This window comes from Talpa europaea (genome assembly GCF_964194135.1).
Source record: "Talpa europaea genome assembly, chromosome: 8".
NCBI classification, from domain to species: Eukaryota; Metazoa; Chordata; class Mammalia; order Eulipotyphla; family Talpidae; genus Talpa; species Talpa europaea.
In genome coordinates, this window is record NC_140075.1 from 54,313,495 (window position 1) to 54,335,795 (window position 22,301).

The window sequence follows — 22,301 nt, forward strand, 5'->3', positions numbered from 1 at the left end:
CACAAGTCCAGGCAGCATGGGAAGCAGGGGGCGCAGAGATGCAGTCTGGCTTTGGGGCCACATGCAACTGCTTTACTTCTGATGCTGGTCTTTTCTGGCTGCCATGACCTTGGGCAAATCACTCTGTGCCACCTGTACAACCTCACCTGTGGCACCTACAGGAAGTGGCTGTGAAGATTCCTTAAAATGAAGGAGATGCTGTGGTTAATTAAGCATGGTACGTGGCCTGTAGGAAGGGCTCAATGAAGCTCAGCTCTTACTTCTTTCTGGATGAGCTTCCGCTCTTGGTCATTTATGACTAAGTTCAATAGAAGTAGCCCAGACAGACCTGATTTTACCTTGGCTCCACTAATCTCCAACTCACTCAAGCTTTTTTCCTTGTCTATAAAATGGGCACAAGACCTTTCAAGAGGTGATGTGAATGCTTGCAATGATTAGCAGGTAAGGTTTTCTCCCCTTAGATCCATCAGCGTTAACCCATTCATCATCATCTGTTTTGCCTTGTATCTTACAGTGTTTCTTTCTATGCCCATGTGAGCCACTTGATCTTTAAAGCCCTGCTAGAAGTCAGGCAGGGTCAACAACCTTTAGGCCAGGCCCTGATTTTACCCACTTCCCTTTTCATCAGCTCTGGGAGGAACAGAGCACACCTGCCTAGGTCCTTCTCAGCCCTGTGCCTAATACAGCTCTGGCCTTTAGGCTGCTACCGCCCCATCTCACACCTGGAATTACGACGTCTGTCTGCTCCAGAGAAAAGGACAGCAGTAGGCACAGGGCCCCGCCTAGAGGGTGGGTGGGTCTCCTGGAAGGGACCCTACCTGAACTAGGACACCCTGTGGGTTCCAGGGCATATGGCTGAGGATGAATATATGTGTGCGCGTATGAAGCAGCACAGTATGTTAGTGTAACTTCTGGAAGGCATGAGACCTTGCACATGAGACTTATAAATGCTGATTTTTGGTGTAGTTACTATACTCTAAGAAAGTGTTTAAGAAATTCACATACAAGGGCCTCCCTGGTGGCACAGAGGGTTGAGAGCAGCACTGTGAAGCTGTCTGCAGCCTCTGCAGTGCGAGGTCAATTCCCGGCTGACCAGGGAGGTATCCACATGGCACAGCATACCTCTCCTGTCTTGCCTGCTGCTCCCCTCAGCAGTGCTTTCGGTCCATCTGCCTGTTCTGCTCCCCACTCTGTCTCTGGTGAATCCTCTCACCATCCCGTGCCTCTGGCCTGTACCCCAGCTCTTGTATAAATAAATCTTAAAAAAAAATTCACACATACACAAAAGTCTAACAGGATGTCCACTGTGGTGCTAAGTGAGAGATAACCCAAAATCTAACCATTTGGTTAGAATTAATCAAATCAGATGTTAATGGGCAATATTATTTAAGACATATATTTTAAGACAGAGACATTAAAAAAGGAACAAAACAAACACCATGTAAGCTTCTTAGTGTGTGAAATGTTTTACACATTCCTGAGATTTTCAAGCTAATCTCAACAGCAATGAAACATTTCAAAATAAGTTTCCAAAGTTGGTCTTTTTTGATTTTGACTTGCTAAAATAACTATTATCTTTATCTCCTTAGTTTTCCCTCCCCCACATGAAGTTTTTAATGAAACTAGCACACCAGAGCCTTGCTTTGAGACCTAAACTATGCAAACTTAGTGTCAGCTTGTGTATCCAATAAGAAAATCTATTTTATCAGGTCACAAAAGTCAAGCTTCCCCATCAACTAGCAGGTTATCTGGAATGTATCTAGAAAGATCAACAGCCTGGACTCAAAGAAGCCATTCCTCAAAAAATTGTATAAAAAGATTTATTGAAATTTATCAATGACAAACAGACATAAAACTCAAAGTTTGGCTCTTCTGAGGGGGAGAAAAACCGGTGCAGATGTTTTTTTATACAGATGAAACACGGGCTAGGAAATAACACGTCACTTCTAAAGCAATCCAGAAGAGGGACATGAAAGCAAACCTGTACATTCACTAGGAATTTGCAGTCATTTCAGATTTCCACTAGGTAAGAAAATACAATTTTGCATTAAGTTTTTCCGTGCTCGGGTATATGAAAAAAAAAACCCAGCCGACATGCAGCAAGTCTCCCGCGCTTAGGTTCGTAAAAATGGTCTAAGCACAGAAGTACAGGTGGAAGAATTCTCTTGTCATTTCGGGAAACAAAGCGTTCTAATAGATCACAGAACAAGATATGACAGTTTTGTTTTAAAATCTTTTAAAGAGGTCGAAGTCTGAGGGTTTGCTTCTTTTAATTGTAATCGCCAAATACACTTTACTTGTAAGTCATGAGGCTGCTGTTTTCAGCTTTCTGGCTCATAGCTCATAAGAGTGACATCAAAGTCGTCTTCACAGAGCAAAGCCCACCACCGCTGGGAGAGGGAGAGGGAATGAGAGATGGGGATGGCCCCAAACAGTGCCAAAATACGCCTTTAGGTTGCTATTTACAAACCAGGGTTTTGGATGCCTCTAGCAGACCCAAGAAATGCAGACATCACATGACCCAGAACAAGAGGTAGGACGTGGCTGGTACTCAGCCCCTCCCGGGCTTTGAGAAACCAAACTGAGGCCAGCCATGGCCTTCCAACTGACTCAAGAGACTTGGGAAATAGCAGGAAAGGTGAGGGACCTCAAACCATCCTCTTTGTGAGTAAGGAACAAATGCTCACTTGAGGTGTTGTCCTCAGCTATTGCATTTACAGGGACAAAACCAATACAAAGGAAAAGTAGGGGAAAAAAAATAAAGAGTGGCAGTAAAAATAGTACTTTATTCCACCCCCTCCAGCCCTCCCTCCCCCCACAACCCCCAGTACACTTTTCCCCTCTCGTTCCCACAGCAACGTTACAATCAGAAAAAAATAAGTTTCGGGGGGCAGGACTTGGGGGGAGGGGTTACGGGTAAAAAACAGTCAAATCACAATAGGAATTTTTCAAAATAGGTTATTCCATTTAGTCATCTTCTTCACCCTCATCTTCAGGTTCTCGTTTTCGCTTTTGACCCCTTTCTTCTTCTGGAAGAAGAAAGAAAAGACATTCAAATTAAACAGTGATCCTGCCTTTAACTCAGCCCGCCTGCTGGAAAACCGGGGGATCATACATCTCAGAAGCTTTGTCATTCGAGGCAAATTGAGGCCAGGGACCAACAAAGCAAGGGGGGACCCACTGCCTCCAACGGGCATGCCTCCGCCCACTGCCAGGGGCGCAGGGCCCACACGGGCTGAGAGCAAAAAGTTGCCATACCACCAGCTTCTAATTCATAGTCCTCGTCTTCTATTTCCTCGAAGTTATAGTCTTCGTCGTCCTCCTAGGAGAGAAGATGGACGCCCGGCATCAGAAATGGCCCCAGCCTAGGCACATGCTAAGGAATCTACTTTCCCAGACACATTTCAAAGAAGAGGGGTTTGCCCCAGCCCTGACATTCGGGATGAATCTAAAGCAGAGGTTCTTCTGGATACAGTGTCCTTTAAAAAATCTGCAGAACCCGCCCCCCACCCCCCAAAATACCCATATCACACACAGTATTCTCAAATGATGTGGGGGGGAGGGTGTGTGTGTGTGTGTGTGTGTGTGAGTTCTACCCTATATTAAGAAATCCTGACCTCGAGTCCCCAAAATTTAGGCAGCTTTCCAGTCTATGCACTCTCATAAGAGAACAAGTTTCCCCAGCTAACTCCCTGCTACATAAGTAAGGTGCTCTTTCATCTGTCCTCAATCTAGTTTTGGCTTCAAGGAAAGTCTTGTTCCTGTAAATCCAGAGACTGGGCAAGTTCAGTTTTACCCAACCCAGTTTCTCCGCCATCCTGCAAAACTTGTACCACTTGGAAGGGGAAAAGAGGAGGGTAAATTCAAGGTCCCTTGAGAACTTCATTCCCAGAGACTTGTGATTTAGCAAGACATGTGACTTCTCAACTCAGGACCCTCACTCCATGCTGCCTCTGAAGCCCCACGCAGCAAAACCTGTGCGCTAAATACTGTTCCTGAAGCATCAGGCAGCCCAGTGTTGAAAAAGAACTTGATGATGAACTCACTTCTTTTTGTCTAGGGAAATAGCCTTTTATAATGTCACCAAATAGTCCCTTAGTCAGTCTGTTTGCTGTTTTGTGTGTGTGTCTAACCTCTCCTTTACTGGAAGCTGGAAATCGGCAGATGGTCAATGATACAAAAAAAATAAAACAACCCCCCCCCCCAAAAAAAAAGCAAAAAAAAAAAAAACCCACAACAAAAACAAACCAAACCAGGAAACAAATCAAAAAGTCCCTGCACATTGCAGCTCGACAGGAAGAGCAAGATGAAAAACCCATTAGCGAACAAGACTTACTGCCATGTCCAAGGGGGACCTGTTTAAAAATACTCCCAATGTTCCTCAGGGGTGAGTCATGCGGCCCCTACCCAAGGAAAAGACACCCAGAGTACCAAGCCTATGCCACCGACTTCTCTCTTCACCTTGACCTGCCTCTCCCAAGCCTGGAGTGGGTTGGGTGGGAGATCCTGCCCAAGCAGGCCCCCAGGCAGGCGGGTATCTGTGCCCTTCGTTGAGGGGGGCAGCAAAGTGGAGGAGAAGGCAGGTACCCTGTTCATGCTAACCTGCTAACCATGTCTAAGCCTCTCCAGGTCTATCTTTTTTGCATTAGTAAGATTTGATAGAGAATTCTAAATAGATAACAGAAAGTGACTCTCCTACAATGTCTCCAAACAACCAAACATGAAATCCAGTAGCACACAGTGCCAGCACCCCGGAGAAGAGGATGAAAGCCTAAAATAAGTGGTCACTCTTTGCTACACACTGCCCTTAAGCATTTTACTTACAAATTAGCTTGTCTTCTTTTTTTTTTTTTTTTTTTTTTTTTTTTAAAGAGGCATGTATTTTTATTTATTTATTTGTTTGTTTGTTTATACAAGCACGGGAGGGTGAGAGAATTCACCAGAGCCAGAGCAGGGAGCAGAGCAGACAGAAGGACTGAAGTACACTGCTGAGGGGAGCAGCGGGCGGCAGGAGAGGTCTGCGTGCCATGTGGGACCCTCCTCCGGTGGCCGGGGAGCAGCTGGGGATCGAACCAGCACCACAGAGGCCGCGGGCAGCTTCGCAACCCAGTGCTCAACCGCTGCGCCACCGGGGAGGCCCACAAATTAGCTTGTCTTCTTAACAATCCAGTGAATTGATCCCTATTTACAGCCCAGCTGTAAAATGATTTCTATTTCATTGATGAAGAAAGAGGTTCAGAAAGGTCAAGGAACTTATCCAGGGACACACAGCAAGTGGCAGAGCTGGGATCCAACCCCTCACAGACAGTATTCCTAATCTCTGATCTATTACCCTCACTGACAAGGCACAGTCCTTGTTGGAAGCTGGGAACCAGGCAAAGTATCGGAACGATGGCACTGTTTCCAGGGAACTCATGTCATGCTCTGATTTGGGGTCCAGCAGTTTTTGATCCGACTACCCATCACTTCAAGGCAGTCGTAAATCTCCCTGGCACACAGCATGGGTTCAGTATATATCTTAGTATGAATACAAAGACAAAAAAAAAAAAAAAACCCAACAAAATGAGGGGTGGATACTGAAACAACTTATTTTCACATGAAAGTCAGGGCCAGGCTTATCACCTCAGCAGGTGCTTCCAGAATCCTCCTCCTCCCTACCCAGGGTGGGCTGCAAGTCTTGCCGTCCTTAAAGCAACCCAGTAAAAGACCTTGAAACGGACTCATTCCCCCAACCAGGGTTTTCCCGGCGACCCGAGGTGTTTGGTGGGACTGACTCAGAGGTAGCAAGTACGGGGGCGCGGGGAGATGGGTCCCCTGCCCGGTGCAGCCTCTCACCTCCTCCTCTCCACTCACATCCTCCTCTTCACCTTCCTCCTCCTCCTCCTCCTCCTCCTCCTCCTCGTCCTCCTCGTCTTCCACTAACTGAGCGTCTTCATAGTACTCTTCCTCTGTGCAGTGAGAGTGGGACAAGAACGGAACTGGTGGTGAGCTGGCTCTCCCTCACAGCGCCAGGTCCCAGGCCAGCGGCGGGCAGGGGCGGTCGTCTTCAGGGTGGGGACCACCAGCCTCCCACACCCACCCAGGGCCAAAGCCCCAACGCGCCAGTGTGACCGAGCACATCCTAAAGTGACCTGAAAGCCAAGTCCACAAGGTCTACAAAGGTGCAGACGATCCCTGGTGGAGGCGGAGACCGCAGAGAAAGAAATAACGGGGCCCGGGGAAAACAAAACGTCAATTCACTTAGGAAGGTGAGAAATCTGAGGCAGAGGGGAGAGAAGTGGCGCGTTCCAGGCCACATGTTGAACTAGAGGCACAGCTGAGCCTGGAAACATGGTCACAGGACTCCAATATGGGCCCTTGCTGCTGTATCACGAGATGCAACAAACTAAGACAACAGGGTAAGGTAACTCAAGACTCTGTAAAACACTCCCAACCTAAGAAGGAAAAACAACGGTGTCCGAATTAATTAGGCCATTTCAATTTTCACTTTATTCTGGCCAGGAGGACCTACAGGAGTGCCTGCACTGGCAGCCAGAGAGGTTGGCAGGGGGCCGGAGGAAGCACTCCTTTCTTCTTCTTTCCTTCTGGTGGGCCCTGACTGCTTTCCAAACTGCCGGGAGCCCAAGGTGCTGCCTGAGCCTCCTCCACTTCCCAGGCTTCTGGGGCTCCAGAGTCCACACCCGCAAGTCCTGGCCTGTGGTCCTGTGCGCTGCAGCCACCAGGGGGCCTCACAACCTCTCCAGCTCATGACCTGGTCTCCACTACTGGACACCTAGATGGGGAAAGCGGGTCCTCAGGCCACACCCCACTTTCCTCTATCTGCTCCCTCCCTCCCTGGGAGAGTGTCTGAGTCCAGAGATATACAAGGTTCCCATTCCCTAAGGGACTTTGGAAAGAGAAAAAAAATTGAAGAGGGAATTGAGCTGGTTGATGGTTTTCAGGGGGTTACTACGCTGCTGGAGAAACTCAGCATGTTTCTTTGGAGCTCGTGCACGGTTTTGTTAGGGGAAATCAACCAACAAGACAGACTAGGGACAGGGACAACAGCCACCAAAGCAGACAGCCGCTGCTTTCCTCTGTAGTTTTGGAAAGAGTCTGCAGCTAGAAGGGGCCTCCACCATCCAGTCTGCCCGCTCTGTAAAGCAAGGAGGACCCCAGGGTCGGGGTGTCTCGGGTGGGCCCCAAGCCCTGGCCCGCCCCCTCTGCCACCCACCATCTTCGTCCTCCTCCTCCTCATCATCATCCAGGCCCTCCAAGTAGACATCGGCATCCGAGTCGGGGGCTTCCTTGTCGTCCTGGTCGAAGCCATCGAGATATGTGAGTTGTGGGAGGAGCTCGAACACGTTTTCTCGGTAGTCATTCAGGTTGGTCACCTCGCAATTGAAAAGGTCTAAGCTCTTGAGGTTTTCTAACTTTTTCTGCAAGCAGAAAACGAAGTCAACAGTGAGTGATCTAGGGGTGGTGGGGGGAGAGGGTGGTATAAGGAGACAACCTGGGAAATAGGAGGGGCAAGTGAGACAGTCTGCAGACAGCCTGGAGAGCTCAAGGGAGCTTGGATTTGGCTCTGCTCAGCCCAAGTGAGCCTGCGACAGGTCAGCCCCGGCTGGTGGGCCTCAGTTTCTTCACCTGGAAAGGGTGGGGTGTTGGACCTGAGGATCTTTTAAGCCTCATCTAGTGCTAACAGTTACTCTACTATAACAGCTTTCTGTTTGCCTTAATAGTGCCTGGCTTGAAATGAACCCAGGCTCTCTTGGTATTCAAGGCTGTCCCGTGAATAAGGAGCTAGAGGGGAACTAAAAAGGCAGCAGGAACTAGCTCCCTCTGCATCTAATAATAATAATGATAAAAATAAAAATGATCATGATGGCAATTCACACAGCACTTTTTCATATTAACTCGCAATTTATCCCCACAACCTCAGTAAGGTAGAAACAATTTTCATTTTACAGATGAGGAAATGAAGGGCAGAGAACTGGCAACCCAACCTCAGACCTGTGCTCTTACGCTCTGTAATACTGCCTGTCAAAAAGGGCAAGCAGAAGACCCACAGGGGATCCAGGCCTTGTCCATGGTCCTCAATACAACATGCTTTGGTAAAATCCTTACACCAGATTGTTCTAGCCCATGTTATGCCTGATTGGTGGCTGAGGAAACTGAGGCCCAGGAAGTGAAGGGTCACACGCCTGAGGTAAGGGAAGTATAAAAACATGTGTGGTCTGGGCAGGGGGAGCAGGGTGTGAGTGAGTGAGTGTGTGGGGGGAGGGGTCCAATCTCTAGTGGTGACCAAATTACAGTATTTTATATACTTGGCCCTCACATCCTGCCTCCCAAACATATACAAAATCTCAAAAAGATTTTTTTCTTTTTGTAATGAAAGCAAGACTTCCAGGTTGATCAAAAGAGTTTTGTTTTCCCCTGGGATTTCGATGGGCTGTGGCAGGGCGAGAACTTGGGAGAGAAGGTGCACGGGAAGCATATTCTAGTAGCTGACCCCACACCACAGAAGGAGAGGTATGGATTAGGCTTGGAAAAGAAATGCCAGCTTCCTAGTCTGCCACGCTGGCCCCATCCCCCAGTTGCCCTGTCCCCACCTCACATCCCCCCAAAGCATCCATGGAGGGCAAGAGTGCTTTTTGGACAAGAACCCTCCAAACTCAAACTGAGGGATGTGCCACCTGCACTCTATATACCCAGAAAAGGGAAATGCAGCAAACTTGGCAAAGTATCCTTGTAATCTTTCCCCAATTGTGGGTACAGTGATGCTTACGTGCTTTTATAGCACACGTGTTTATTTAAATGTGGCAGCATTCATCCTGACAAGGTAGGAATTGCTATTCTGACTGTGACATGCCCCTTTCTGGCTAGTGTATCTGTGATGTCCGGGGTGTCTACCGCTCTGTGAGGACCAGCAGAGGAGCCCCAACATTGCCCAGGCCTCTGAGTTCTGGTCACTATCTCACCAGGACTAGAGATGACCAAGGCTACCATCCATGTCCCAGAGAGAAAGGCCGGCGTGAGGGTCCCGGACCACACAGCTCTCTGCCATCCCAGGCCCCAGCCTCAGGCCAGCGACCAAGGAGAAAAAAAGTATAGACTTCCAGGGTCGACTTCATTTTGGATGGCTCCTCCCTCCCCAAAGAGGGGCACCAAGCCATGCTCTAAGCCTGGAGAAAGGACAGCTCAGATTTCCAAAGCTGAGCAGAAACCCAAAGAGGAAAAGCACTAGACTAGAAATTGAGACCAGGGTCCTACCTCACCTACCCCGACTGCCCATTCTGGCTGTGTGGCCTTGGTCAAGCTATTGAACTTCTCTAGGCCTCAGTTTCTCGATGGACGAAGCAGAAATAGCGGCTCCAATTCTACCTCATAGCACATAATGAGAGTCAAATAAAGTAAGATAAGTGAAAAAACGCAAAAGTAGTATTCCCTGATACCAACCCCTCCCGCCCCCGCCTCGCGGAGAGGGGAGGGCCCAAATGACTCACCAGTGGCTCTATTGTGCTGAGGTCTTTAATTTTGTTGCCACTTAAATTTAGATGCGTGAGATTCGGACACTTTTCTGCCAATACTTCCAGGCCCCCTGAGATTCTGTTATCGCTTAGTTCAAGCTAAACAGGGCAGGGAGAGAAGAAGCAGAAACAGCTCTTAAAATGAAGGCTCCGGGCCCTCTTGAGACAGGCAGGAGGAGCATGTCAGCTCAGGGAACGGCAGGAGTCTTGGCGTGGGCGCCTGGCTTCACTTCTTCCAATCAGGCTTCCCAAACACAACGTAATGAACTCCCTTCCTCTGCCCCCCAGCACACCTGCTCCTACTCTCTATTTACCTTTTTAAGTTTGTTTAACTTTGGTAAGTTTGCGACTGAGATGAGGCCTACATTGATTGTACTTAAGAACTCCAGTTCTTCAAATTCATCTGTGAGGCCTTCAATTTTGCCTTCATTCGACCGACAGTTGTCCAGGACAAGCTCTTTCACCTGCAAAAGGAAGGAGCATGTGAATGGAAGCAAGGAATGGAGGCAGATCCAGGAAGAGTCCATCATACATTACTACCATCACCTCTGCTGGCTCTTCTAGACCACTGCACTGCCAGCACCCACCCTGGTCTCTGCCTGTTGCAATTCCCAACAGGAGCCTTATTAGCCCTCTTGGAGAAGACTAACTCAATTAGCCCTGCCGCTATTGGCAAGGTTGGTGGTCTCATTTCAGCTGCACTGTCACATTCTTCAAAGTTTCACTATAAAATAAAATGCCACCTCCCCAGCTATAACTTTAAGGGGAGCTCTGGGCTTACTTACCATACATCGGATCCCCTCATCCCACTGCCCATGACGGCCCCAGCCTGACCACCCTCCAGTGGCCACTACTCATTTACCCTCCTCAGCAATACCTTTCAGCCCCACGTGACCGTGACCCTCTGTGTGCCAACAGGCCCTGAGATGCACACACAACCCCACTCTCCACTCCTGCCCACTGGGCCGGCATCATCACCATGGCAACTCACTTGGCCTGCCCCACTGTTGGGCCCCCAGACCAGGGAGTGCTCTTTCTATTCACTCACAGTCCACTAGAACTTTCTGCAGCAATAAAAATGTTCCGTACCATTCAAGAGAAGCCACTAGCCACATATGGCCATGGAGCACTTGCAATGTGGCTGACAAGAATAAGGAGTATTATTTTTTTAAAGTTTTACTTAATTTGAGGGTAAAGAGACGCATGTAGTTACCACATTGGATAGCATGGCTCTAGACTGTTCTTCAGGGTGCTGAAAGTAGATGTGGAAAGAGCAGAAATCCAACTTAGGATGGGTCCACAGTGAAATGCTGAACTGGGCAAAGTCCAAAAGTCTATTTTGGGAGGCACCATTGTGGCCCTAACTGTCCCTACCTACAAGCCCTTGGAGGCACTTTTGCACTGTTAGATTCTTAGATTCTCCTCTATTCTCTTTTTACCCCACACCTGGATCCTAAATCCTTTATTTCTAAGGCAGTCGAAAGAACTGATCAAAAGCTACCCTCTCACGGGCTGTTAAAAGGTGGACAGTCTGAAATGCAGTTCCAGGCTCCACTATAGTTGGCAGGCGGAGGAAGAGCAATCACATCTCGGGCCTGAAATGACCCAGGGTGTCAGCTAAGGGGGCCATGGCACTTGCCCTCCAGGTGGATGCCCGGTTATCCACGCCTGCCCTGCACAGTCTGGTTATGCCCAGCCTCCTGCAGCCAGCAGGCACGTTGATGGTGATCCTTGGGGGGAGAAGCACCTTCATTAGCAATTACCCCCAAGGCAGAAGACGCAGTATTCTTCAGGGACTGACTTCCCTGGAAGGTCTGGAGAAGTCTTCAAGACCCCCCAGAAAAAAGACAAATATAAGGGATTCCAGTCCACCCTCAAAGACTTCAGATGTGGTTGTGCTAGACCGGTCTACGTCTCATCCTCATTTGGCCTCAAAGACAGACAGGATGGGGAGGGGGAGGGCAGGGAGGAGGAGAGGCAGTGCTGGGAGTCCAAGGAATTAATCCTTTCAGAAGTGGTCTCTTTCCGGGAGTCACAATGCTACCTAGGAATTCTACACACATGTTACAGTCCCAGCTCTGGCACCATATCCAAGTGGGTGGCCACCGCCCTCAGGGCCGCTGAGCAGGCCACCACTCCTAACGCTGCTATTAACAGTAACCATGAGGTCACCAGGTGCACTCCAAGTGCTTCACCTGCACCGCCCGTTCCATCCTTCCAGCCCCTCTGGAGCCTCCCATTCTGCAGTCACAAAAGAGCCAACCACCCAAGCCCAGGACGTGGTGAGAGGAGGCGTCTGCTGGGCCAAGGTGGCCAGTGTTGGCTGAAAGATGAGGAGCTCCCGACAGTGTCTCTGCATTCCCAAACTCTAAGCTGGTGTCCCCAGCCTCTGTGAGACCCCCATCGCCTCAATCCTACAAGTTCCTTCCACGGCCGCTGTTTTTTGATAGCTCCTCTTCCAACTGTTTGTTCCAGGGTGGGGGCCACTCCCAGCAGTCCCCACCCTGGTTACACTTCCTCAGTAACCAAAGCACAAAACCTAACCCGGTCCACAGATGAGGCTGTAGTCTGGGAGCAAGGAACTGGAGAGGGCCAGGGGGCCTGGGACCCCACTCTTGCCGGAGCAGAGGAGGCCACTTCCCATTGCTGGGCAAGCCTGTGGCTGCTATGGGTCAGGTCTGGAGGGCCTCTAGGATCCCTGTGGTTTCTGCATTTCCTTCCTGGCTGGGCTTTTTGGGGTTTTAGCACTGTTTAGAGATCAAGAAGGAAAGGGAGAGGTCAAGGCTTCCACCCTGAAGCTGCTGATATTGCCCCAAAGCCCAAACCACCTCAGGGGAAACCCACAGTTCCTTTGTGGGGTGCCATATCAAGGATGGCAGGTGAGCTCCCCGGGGTGTCTGAAGCAACCAAACAGGAAAAAACAAAACTGCCAGCCTAACAATGAGTCTGTGGAAGTCAGGCCACCACCCCCTTGCCTCTACCTGACTCCAAGAAAAGTCACACTTTCTCAGAGCTCCAGGGCAGATACACATGTTTCAAGACCTCCGACAGACCTGTCTCAACTCTGAGCTCACCACTGGCCCTGGTAGCCACTGCTCTAAGGCCTTCCATGGGGAAGAAGGGTTTGCATCCAGGGTGTGTTCTGCTTAAAAAAGGAAATAAAAAAAATGAAGGCCCATTCCCCCTGCCAAATCCTGGGTGTGAGCTAAGTGCAAAGTTAAAATTAAACTGAAAATTTGTACTTTAGGTTTAGACTCTCTCCCAATTTCACTGGCCGTTTAAAAATATCCAAATGTGGTTTCTCTCTTTAGTCCAACAACAGGAATTACTCCACTTGCACCAGGAAACTTTCGAACAGCCCAGGACAAAGTTTCATTCCTTGGGTGTTAACACCCCTGAGCACTCACAATCATGTTCAGACCCCAAGAGAGGGCAGTGGGAGGCACTGAAGGTACCCAGAAATCAGAATGCCAGGCTGTAGCAGCATTTCTTGAAAATGCTGTCCACGGCTGTCCACGGCAGCGTTTTCTCAGGAACAGGAGCTGAGCCGGCCGTGACAAACATGAGCACATCATTACTCGAAGGGACAACCCATTGCTGGCATCAAAACTGAAATCTTATCTTCATTAAAGCTCTCAAATTTGACCAGTCCTCTCTACTTCCCACACCCCACTCTAGGCCTGCGTCTCTCCACGTGGGATCTCTGTGACAGTGAGGACACTGGACTACCAGGAATAAGCCCTGACCTAGAGGCCTAGGAACTGAAAGGGCTGGGTCTCTACCCTCAAGGCCTCAGCCTCTGAGAAAGGGTGTGATGATAGCTATTTTACCCGCAAGTGCAAACTCCAGCCTGGACCAAGCCCTCCACTCTCAACCTCCCCCCCACTGCCTCCTGTCTCATGGCTCCCCACCGCTCACCCTTGTGCACAGATCTAGTTCATGTCCCCCTTCCAGGAAGCCTGCCCTGCACCAGCTCCAAGCATCCCTGGGCACCAAGGGCAGCTGCCGCGTGAACCATTTAATAGTGTATTAGGCATCCAATCCTCCTGGAGGTCAGGGACTGTCCTTCTCCATAATCAGCCTAGCGGGGAGCCAATATTGGAGCAAATGCTTAACAAACGCCCTGCTTACTGTGCCAGGCACAGCGCTAGGTGCCCGGCAGCCGGAGAGTGAAACCATTGTGAAAGTTAAAGTGAAAATGGGCCCAACACAGAACCAATCCTACTTTTCATAAACAACAAAGTTTTTTTCAGGGTATGTTCTGTGTCCTCTGTCCCTCCCTCCCTGACAAGCATAAGCCCTAGCGCAGCAGGTGGGCTTGACCTGACACAGCACTGCACTTGAGGGTCTGCTGCTCATAATGAAGCCCTTGCTCCTGCGACATTGTTTGCCTGGACACCTGCTGAGGGGATCCAGAGGTGTGTTGCAGTTGCAGCTGGGGTCCATGCCAGCAAGGGGTGCAGTGGCAGTCTAGGAGGAGACAGCTGGTAAACAACCATAGCTGATGGTACCAGGTAGCAGGCCAGAGGTAGGGACGGCACATTCTTCAAATGCCTCCATGGTCATGTTAATAGCAGGCAAGAGGGACTAAGAAAGACGGAGAAAGACGACATTCTATCGAAGCCTGGGTGGCCATGCATTTGCAGGGCTCAGTGCAAAAGGAAAATGTGACAGCTCATACTCAAATATTATTAATAATTTCAAGACAGCAGCACATTAAACCCAAGAACAGGACCCTTCTGAGCTCCAAGCCCTACGTGAACTCACAGGACAGAGCCCCTTGACGCTAACTTTGATTTAATAGCTTGGTCTTAAAACTGAGCTTTCTGGAGACTAAAACCAGACAGAAGGAAGCCCAAGTGGAATCAGCTCTTTACTTCCCTAACACTTCCTGAGGTAAGTGCAGGTGGACAAAAGGCAGGCGTACAAGTCAGACAATCTGGCTCAAGTTCAAATTCTCTACTTGCTAGCTCCTCTCACCTCTCCAGCTTCCATTTCCTCCAGTGACAATAACGTCCATTACCTAGGGTTGGACTAAATTGAAATAATGCACTTAGAGCATCCTCAGCTTGCAAAGACCCACTTGCCTTCTCCTTGATCCCCAGGCACCTTTACTGCTGTGTCCACAAGGCACGAGAAAGGGAATGAACTCAGGCCGGCAGATCTGACTCACAGGGTGTCTGTGAGGCGCCCTCATGCAACACACGAGGCCTTGGAACATTCTGGAGTCCTAAGATTTCTGGCCCAAATTTACCACCTCCTGATTTTACAGCAACACCTTGTTCTGTTTCCTCCCCTCCCCCCGCCCCCACCCTAACCTTGTGCTTTGGTTTCTTTTCTGTCACTGAATAAGGAGTCAATAATTATCAGTAGCTTTGGCTTCAACCTTGTCAGTCCCTGACCAATTTAGTTTTCAGTTTTGCACAAAAGAAAAGACTCAAATCGAACTGACCCTGTGTGTTTCTGGTGCTGACGGGTTTTAAATAGGTCAGCTTTAAAATGGGCCATCCCCTGTTGCAGATCCCATTTCTAGCTAGAAGGCCAAACTGGGTTTTTTTTTTTTTTTTTTTTGGGGGGGGGGGTGGGAGGAAAAAGGGAAAAGAACTTCTTTCCAAACATGTTCAGTAAGGATGACAGATGCTGGTGACTGTCCTTCTAACTACAAAATTTCTAGCTTTGCTTAACAGTATAGTCCTCCTTACAAAAACCAGGAAGGTTTCACAGGGGGTTTGTCAAGACTCCAAAGAAAAGTTGGACATTTCAAGAGCTAGAAAGGCCTTAGGGATCATCTAGGTCAGTGGCTTTCTGACCACAATCCACAGTGAAAAACAGTTACCCCCTGACCCGGGGGGGGGGGGGGTAATGTGAAACAAAACTTAGCCTTACATTCACTCTTTTCTGCAACATTATAAAACATTCCTTTTAATGTGACCCATAGTTTGCAACATGCTGGTCTAGCTTAGCTCTCTTTTTCCAGAGGAAGAAGCGAGGTCTGAATTGGGCCTAAGCCCAGGAACCCAGAGTGAGTCGAGTCTTTGCCTAGCTATACCACCGCTCTGACTGGAAGTCAGTCCCTGGAGGGTTAACAGTGGAGTTAACAGATCCTTCATGTCACTTTCTGCTAACAGGAGGCTCTTCTGCAGCCCCAGTGGTAGCCAAGAAAGACTCTGAACCTCTAGAAGATTTTTAAAAACCCTGACTATGAGGCAGGGCCCTACATACTTCCAAAACCAAAAAATGTCTTCAAGAAAAAAGCATCTGTGTCTCTAGATTTTGTTTGTTTCCTACAATAGAGCTCTGAATGCACGGGTGGGAGCACATGGCCGCGGGAAGTGGGTGACGCCATCCTTATTATTTTAGGGAACCATGGTACGCAAGCTGAAGTGCGCTGCAGCGGTAATTAAGCTGTCTGCCAGGCCCTGGGTAATAGGCTAAGCGCTGGCTGGGGGAGGGCCCGTATTAACATAAACCCTGTGACTGGTTCCTGCACCGCCTAGAACCGGCTTCCTACCTCCTCCTGAGGGTGTGGGGAGGACTTGGTTTCTGCCTCTCAGAGACAGGAGCTGGTTCCACTGCAGATGCTTCCTGGAGCCAGAAGGACAGACTCAGGGCAGTAACCAGAAGACAGGTGCAGGGTGGGCGCAGGATCTGGGCTTTGGGCTTGCCCCACAGGCCTGTTTAGCTAGTACAGCCTAGCAAGGCTGAGGCCCCTCCCTGATATTATACCTCTGCTTTCCTTCCCTGAAACTTCATTCCTCTCTTCCAGTCCGATTAGACACTACTCCACTTCAAGCACTTGTCCACTCCCCCTACTGCAGGTAGCCTTCCCTGATTGCCCAGTCCAGCCCTAGACCTCCATGATTTAAGAGTATGTGCAGGACAGTATTCTCAGGGGGTGGCAGGCTATCTTGTTTGGGAATGAAAAGTTGGGGTGGGGGGAATGGGCACTGAGGAGAGGGAGGGATTAGAGTTTTAGAAGAGGATGGCATAGTTAAGTGACTGCATCAGGCTACCTCTTCTCAATGCTTATTCCTCCTTTAGTAAAAGGCCTCAAAAGCAGGAGCTGGAAGCAGAGTGTTAGGATGTTAGCCAGGCAGTGGGACAACCTGGACTCTGGGCCCACTTGGCCACTAACTTGCTGTCTGTCCTGAGGAAAGTCATGTCCGGCTCAGCTTCTGCCAGTTCCCTACTCTATACACTGGAATGGAGCCTGGGCAGAGATGAGATCCCTTCCGCCTTCAAACTTCTGTGGGTCCATCCACTTACAGTCCCATCCCACATCCAAACTCAGTCACTGTTCCCCAAAAGGTGGTGGGAGATAGCACGAGCCTAAGGAGTCTAGGATTCATAGTCGAGGGAGGGCAGAAAGGAAGGAAATCTGGGACAGTGGACAATTATCCTGGGTAATTACTGAAAAGCGAAAATCAATCTGCTAGTCTCTTAAACTTCACACCAGGATCACAAACACAGCCCCAGAGGCTGGGGTGTTGGGTTCCAAAGGTGGGAGTCTGGCACCACCCTGCCAGGTGTCTGTCATCTTACAGGTCATTGGACACCTCAGCTCCCAGGCGCCTCTTCCCAGCTCAACAATCCTGTGGTGCATTTAAAAAAACAAACAAAAACCCACCCAGCCTGATGCATGTTATCCAAGAGCCACAGCATAGCCTGGATGAGAGAATAGTCAGGCAGAGATTGAGGGGAAAGACGCAGAGATTGAAGGGGAAGACCCAGAGAGCAGAGGGGTAAATCCTGGACAACCTTCCTAAAGCACTGCTTTGATCACGTCACATCATGTCCCGGCAGACCCCTGTCCAAAAGCCTTTAATGACCACAGGGATTAAATGGGAATCTGGAGCCCCCAACCACCTATGCCCACTGACCAAAACCTCCACCCCTTCCCCAGTCAGCGTGTCCCACCTCACCCTCTGCCAGCCTCCTTGACCCACAGAAAATACGCGACTCCTGCATATCCTCCCCTGCCATCACATCACTGAATTCAAAGACAACTGGAATCCTCCCATCCTACCCTTCCTAGTGAATGGCCCCTGCCCACCAGGGCCTCTCTGGGTGGCTCCTGGCCACAGACAGCTGGCAGGCTTTCTTTCTGCAGTTTCTCCTCCATACACAGCCCCACTAAAGTTTGAGGTTTCGAAGGGGCTGGGGTTCAGCAAACACAGGGTAAGTAGTCAAACTAGAATAGGCACTCAGATGAGAAGAAGGGATGGAGGGGTGTGGGGGAGAATGAGGTTTAAGGGGAGGAAAGCAAAGGCCTCCAAGCACATCTGGCTGGCTCTGGAGAATGATCTAGATTCTAAAAGGTAAACCCTTTATTCACTATCTGAAGCAAAGCACCCCACAAATGCAAAATCAACAAATTTTGATTTGTTAAGCAAATCAACAAAAATGGTTTTCCCAGGCCCTCTGTCCAAAAAAACTGATACAGTAAACCCAGGGGGGTGAGGACCTCTGCGAACAGTGAGGGCTGTCTGCTGCGGAAGACCCACGAGGGTCTCTGCTGTGGGTCCAGTGTGGCCCGTGACTGCTCCCTACTCCTTATGGATCCCCAAGCAGAAGAACGGGCAGCAAAACAAGAGTGAATTCATGCCCTCAGTTTCAGTACTCTGAGACACAGGAGCTGGCATGTGAAAGCTGAGGCGGCCCAGCACAGCTGCAGAGCCCAGCTAAAGACCCCATGCTGGGGCATACTCTGCAGGCCAGACCATCCCACAGCCTGACTGAGGGACTGCCAAACTGCCAGTTGGCTTTTAAAAAATTCTTCTGAGAACGAAAGGTCTTCATCTCTGCTACCTCTGGGGAACCACCAGATCCAATCCAGCGTCACGGGCAACTGATGAAGCTTAGGTGGAAATCCACCCAGAGTTAAGGTCACACAGTGTGCAGTCAATTCTCCTAACTCAGGGCCCATACCTGAAAGTCACAGGCCTCTCTATGTGAACCAGAGGAAACAAGGTGGAGCGTGGGGGAGTCGCTGTTAAGGAAAGGCCTGAATCAGGCCCCTCCTTTTTCCCTCCTCCCTCTCTTCCTCCCTCCCTCCCTCCAGCCTGTACACACCCCAGTGGGTCAGGAAGCACAGAAGAGGCTAGGGAAGGTGAAGAGGCCTCAGAAACAAAACCCTCAACCTTGGCCTTCTTCCCTGCCACCTCTATCCAAAATGACAGCAGCACTGGCAACGACAGAAGCAAAGCAAACACCAGGGCACGGAAACCCTAGGGTCCAAGCAACCAAAAGTAAACCTGCTGATTTGGGCAGAGACGGTAACCAATAGTGCAGAAGAACCTAAGGCTGGGACTGAAAGTGTTTTTCTATCCAAGGCCACAAAACAAATGAGCCAAGGGTCACACATGAGAAGCAATTTAATCTCAGTTCTTTCTCTCTTAGAGGAAACGTGAAATGTGCAACTTGCCTAAGTCTGTAAACTGAAAGCTGATGGTAAAAGTTCTGGGGATGGAAGTGCAAGAAATGCTAAGGGGTAAATGTCAGTTTCACCTTTACTACCTGGAGGCGGAGGTGAGAAGCAATGGAATGAGAGAGCAGGTAGAAAGGGGGAAGTGAGTGGCTGCTGCGAGGGAGGGGAGATGGCTGGAGTATGGAAAGACAGAGAAAGAGACAGTCAATGAGGCAAGAAAGGGGACGTTGCAGGTCCAATAGGTGAGGCTTTACTTCCACTGTTGCGTTCTCTGCACCTGCATGTTGGTGGCAGAACTTAACCTGAATTTGTGGTTTTATAAGCTCGAGTTGAGTTCATAGTTATTCACAGGCCTTCTGCGGCTTTCATCACTAAGTACTAGAAAACAAAACAAAAACCAAATACCGTACATGAACGACTCCTGAAGCAGCACAGGGCGATGAAGAAAGACAACATAAAAAAGAACCAAGTGGGGCTTCCCCGGTGGCGCAGCGGTTGAGTGCTGGGTTGCGAAGCTGCCCGCAGCCTCTGCAGCGCCCATTCGATCCCCGGCTGCTCCCCGGCCACTGGAGGAGGGTCCCACATGGTGCGCAGACCTCTCCTGCCGCCCGCTGCTCCCCTCAGCAGTGTACTTCGGTCCTTCTGCCTGCTCTGCTCCCTGCTCTGCTCCCCGCTCTGGCCCTGGTGAATTCTCTCACCCTCCCGCGCTTCTGACTGTACCCAGTGCTTGCATAAATAAATAAATAAATAAATCCTTAAAAAAAAAAAAAAAAAAAAAAAAAAAGAACCAAGTGGTTTTAGTCCAAAGGAGCCCCCTGCCAATGTGGGGGGCACCAGGCCATCGCAGACTGTGCTGACAGACACAGGTGGGAGGGGCTCATGTTTCTGAGCCAGGGTCCCAAAACACTCTGCTCGGACACAACCAAACCTTAATGTTTGAAACTTAAGGTCACTGACACTGGAAGAACAAAGGAAGGAACTAGTGATGTCAAGGTCAGAGCTTGGGGAGACCCAAAAGCTGTCTTTCTCCAGTGGTGTAAAGGTGTTACATGTAAATACAAGTCCTTTTAGTACATTTAGAAGAACATTATTTCTTGTGCTTCTACAACATTATTTCTTGTGCTTCTAGAACAGTGTGCAGGAACTACAGAGGCAGGTTGCGGCCCAACATAACACACAGAGGGTGTTAAAATGGCTCTGGCTGTCCCACAGAGGAATGGGCTGCTCTGAAAATCAGTGAGCCTGGAGGCATACAAATCATAGGTTGCTGCTAAGTGACTATCTACAATGAACTTTGCTCATAAACATTGTTGAATGGTCATTAAATGAATTAATAATACTATATGTTGAAGCGCTGCAAAGAGATGAGCCTTGGGTCTTTTTACCTCTTAAAACACTATGCTTTGATTCTTTCCTCTCTAAAGGCACATTACTTGTTTAGGCCATGGGCCGATTTACTCAATAATATTTACAGAGCATCCATTTTGGTCACCCGTACTAGGCGTTAGGGATACAACATTAAACAAAACCAGCAGCCTGGTCTTGTGGGTTAGCAGTCTAGTGGGGGGTGGAGGAGATAATAAGCCAATAAATATGCTATAATAAATGCTATATAAAAAAATAAATGGCTACAATAAACACTATGAAGAAACAAAGAGAGGAAAGCAATAGTGACCAGGACACTACTACTTTTGAAAGGGTGGCCAGGGAAGGCCAGTCCAAGTGCACTTTCAGCAAGGACACGAAGCCAAGTGAGCACCAGGGGGAGAGCCTTCCTTCCAGGCAGAGGGAACTGCCAGGGCAACCACCCTGAGCAGGCAGTGCTCTTGGCCCTTTTGAGGAATAGCTAGCCTGATAGGTGGGTGCCACAGAATTTGTGGAAGGGAAGAAAAGTAAAGGGAAGGAAGTGGTGGTGTGAGAATGGGGTGGGGAGAACATTGCTGTCTGTCACCCCTCTCCCTACATACACACACACACACACACACTCACCTAGGACATTTTGTGCATAATTGGTGATAGGTGGGTCTCCCAAGCAGTGGAGGACAAAATTGCTTGGACCTCGCCAGACCTGAGGCCAGACCCTACGTCTGAGATTTCCCTTGCCTTCTTTCAAGGAAAACAGGGATGGAACTTTTTTCAGGACTGTGTTTACCCCATATTTCCAGTGAAAATGGGCATAGGTTACACCCTGGGAAATATCTTCCAAGAGGTTGTTTTGGTTTTGAGAGTTTGGGCGCAACTCTGGCGGTCAGAAATCCGGTTTGGTTCCAGCTTTCCCTCCTCAGTACTGTGTGGTTTTGGACAAGACTTCCCCAAGACTCAACTTCCTCATGGGTAAAATGGGAAAGACTCCCAAGCCTCAAGTCTCTGTGGCACCAAATGAGGTAAAGCCATACTGTCCTGGAGGCTGTAGGGAAGGATTTTACCAGCAAGTCTCACCCAAAACTTTACACCCCAAAGAGCACAGACAAGGGGTCATACAGCTCTGATTCCCCACGTTGCCTTGTTAGCTCTCAATAAATGCTCGCTCACCTGGAAAGCATTAAAAATAAACCTGGGAAAACATGCCACCATGTTTTCTTTCTATCAGACTGTAGCACTATACCAGAATGCTCCAGAACAGTCTTTCTTCACTGCAATTCTTCACTTTGAGAGAAAAGCCAATTGAGTCACATCAGGGGAGGGTGTTCAGAGGATGAACTCCCAGGAATGGGGACAGGAACCAGCCAGACACCTCTGCAAAAGGCTCCTTGCTCTCTGTACCACCCCAGTCTTTTGCAAACAGTTTGAGCTGATACAGTTCCAGCCACCAACAGAAAGGACTACAGACCACCCCAAAACAGGGTCAGGAGCTCCTGGAAAAGCCCATGAAATATTCCACTCCAGATGAAGCAGGCTTGGTGTCGTCCCACAACAGACATCACCCAAGCCCAGAGAAGCAGAGCTAGCCCAGAGTCACTTGGTTATTTATCTAATTTCTTGAAAAATAACACCTTCATCCTCACGGTTCAAAACCAAAAAGTAGGGGAGGGAAGAACACAGGGAATATGGTGATGGTTCACAGTGATATGGCGGGAGAACTATGGGGACTACAGTGATGTAAGGGGAAAAAAACAAACAAAACAAAACAGTATAAGATGATATACAGTTAATCCCCCCCCCCATCTGTCCTGTTTGTCCAGTTAGACATTCCACGTTAAGCATCCTGCCAGAGTGTACTGACACACACACACAAATTCAAAATCTTATTTTTCTCCCATTTTCCCCAAATTACTGTATTACATACTAATTTTTGTTTCACCCTTTCCTATGGAATTTGTATAATAATGTTTTGCACAAAAACCTTGTTTCTTCTCTGCATTGTG

The 22,301-nt window shown here is 49.1% G+C and overlaps 1 protein-coding gene across 2 annotated transcripts in view; it reads right to left on the reverse strand.

Moving 5' to 3' along the window:
- Positions 1-2,967: 2,967 nt before the first annotated feature.
- Positions 2,968-22,301, reverse strand: part of ANP32A (acidic nuclear phosphoprotein 32 family member A) — a gene marked incomplete at both ends in the record, with an annotated part of 34,788 nt that continues 15,454 nt past the window's right edge. The window contains 6 exons of one of the 2 annotated variants that reach the window (XM_084239915.1): positions 2,968-3,029; positions 3,259-3,322; positions 5,836-5,948; positions 7,214-7,418; positions 9,486-9,608; positions 9,824-9,973. In XM_084239915.1, the coding sequence (XP_084096041.1) occupies positions 2,968-3,029; positions 3,259-3,322; positions 5,836-5,948; positions 7,214-7,418; positions 9,486-9,608; positions 9,824-9,973 (717 nt within the window). Of the gene's footprint in view, positions 3,030-3,258; positions 3,323-5,324; positions 5,949-7,213; positions 7,419-9,485; positions 9,609-9,823; positions 9,974-22,301 lie in introns of those variants that run through there. The other variant, XM_084239914.1, reaches the window with a different exon arrangement.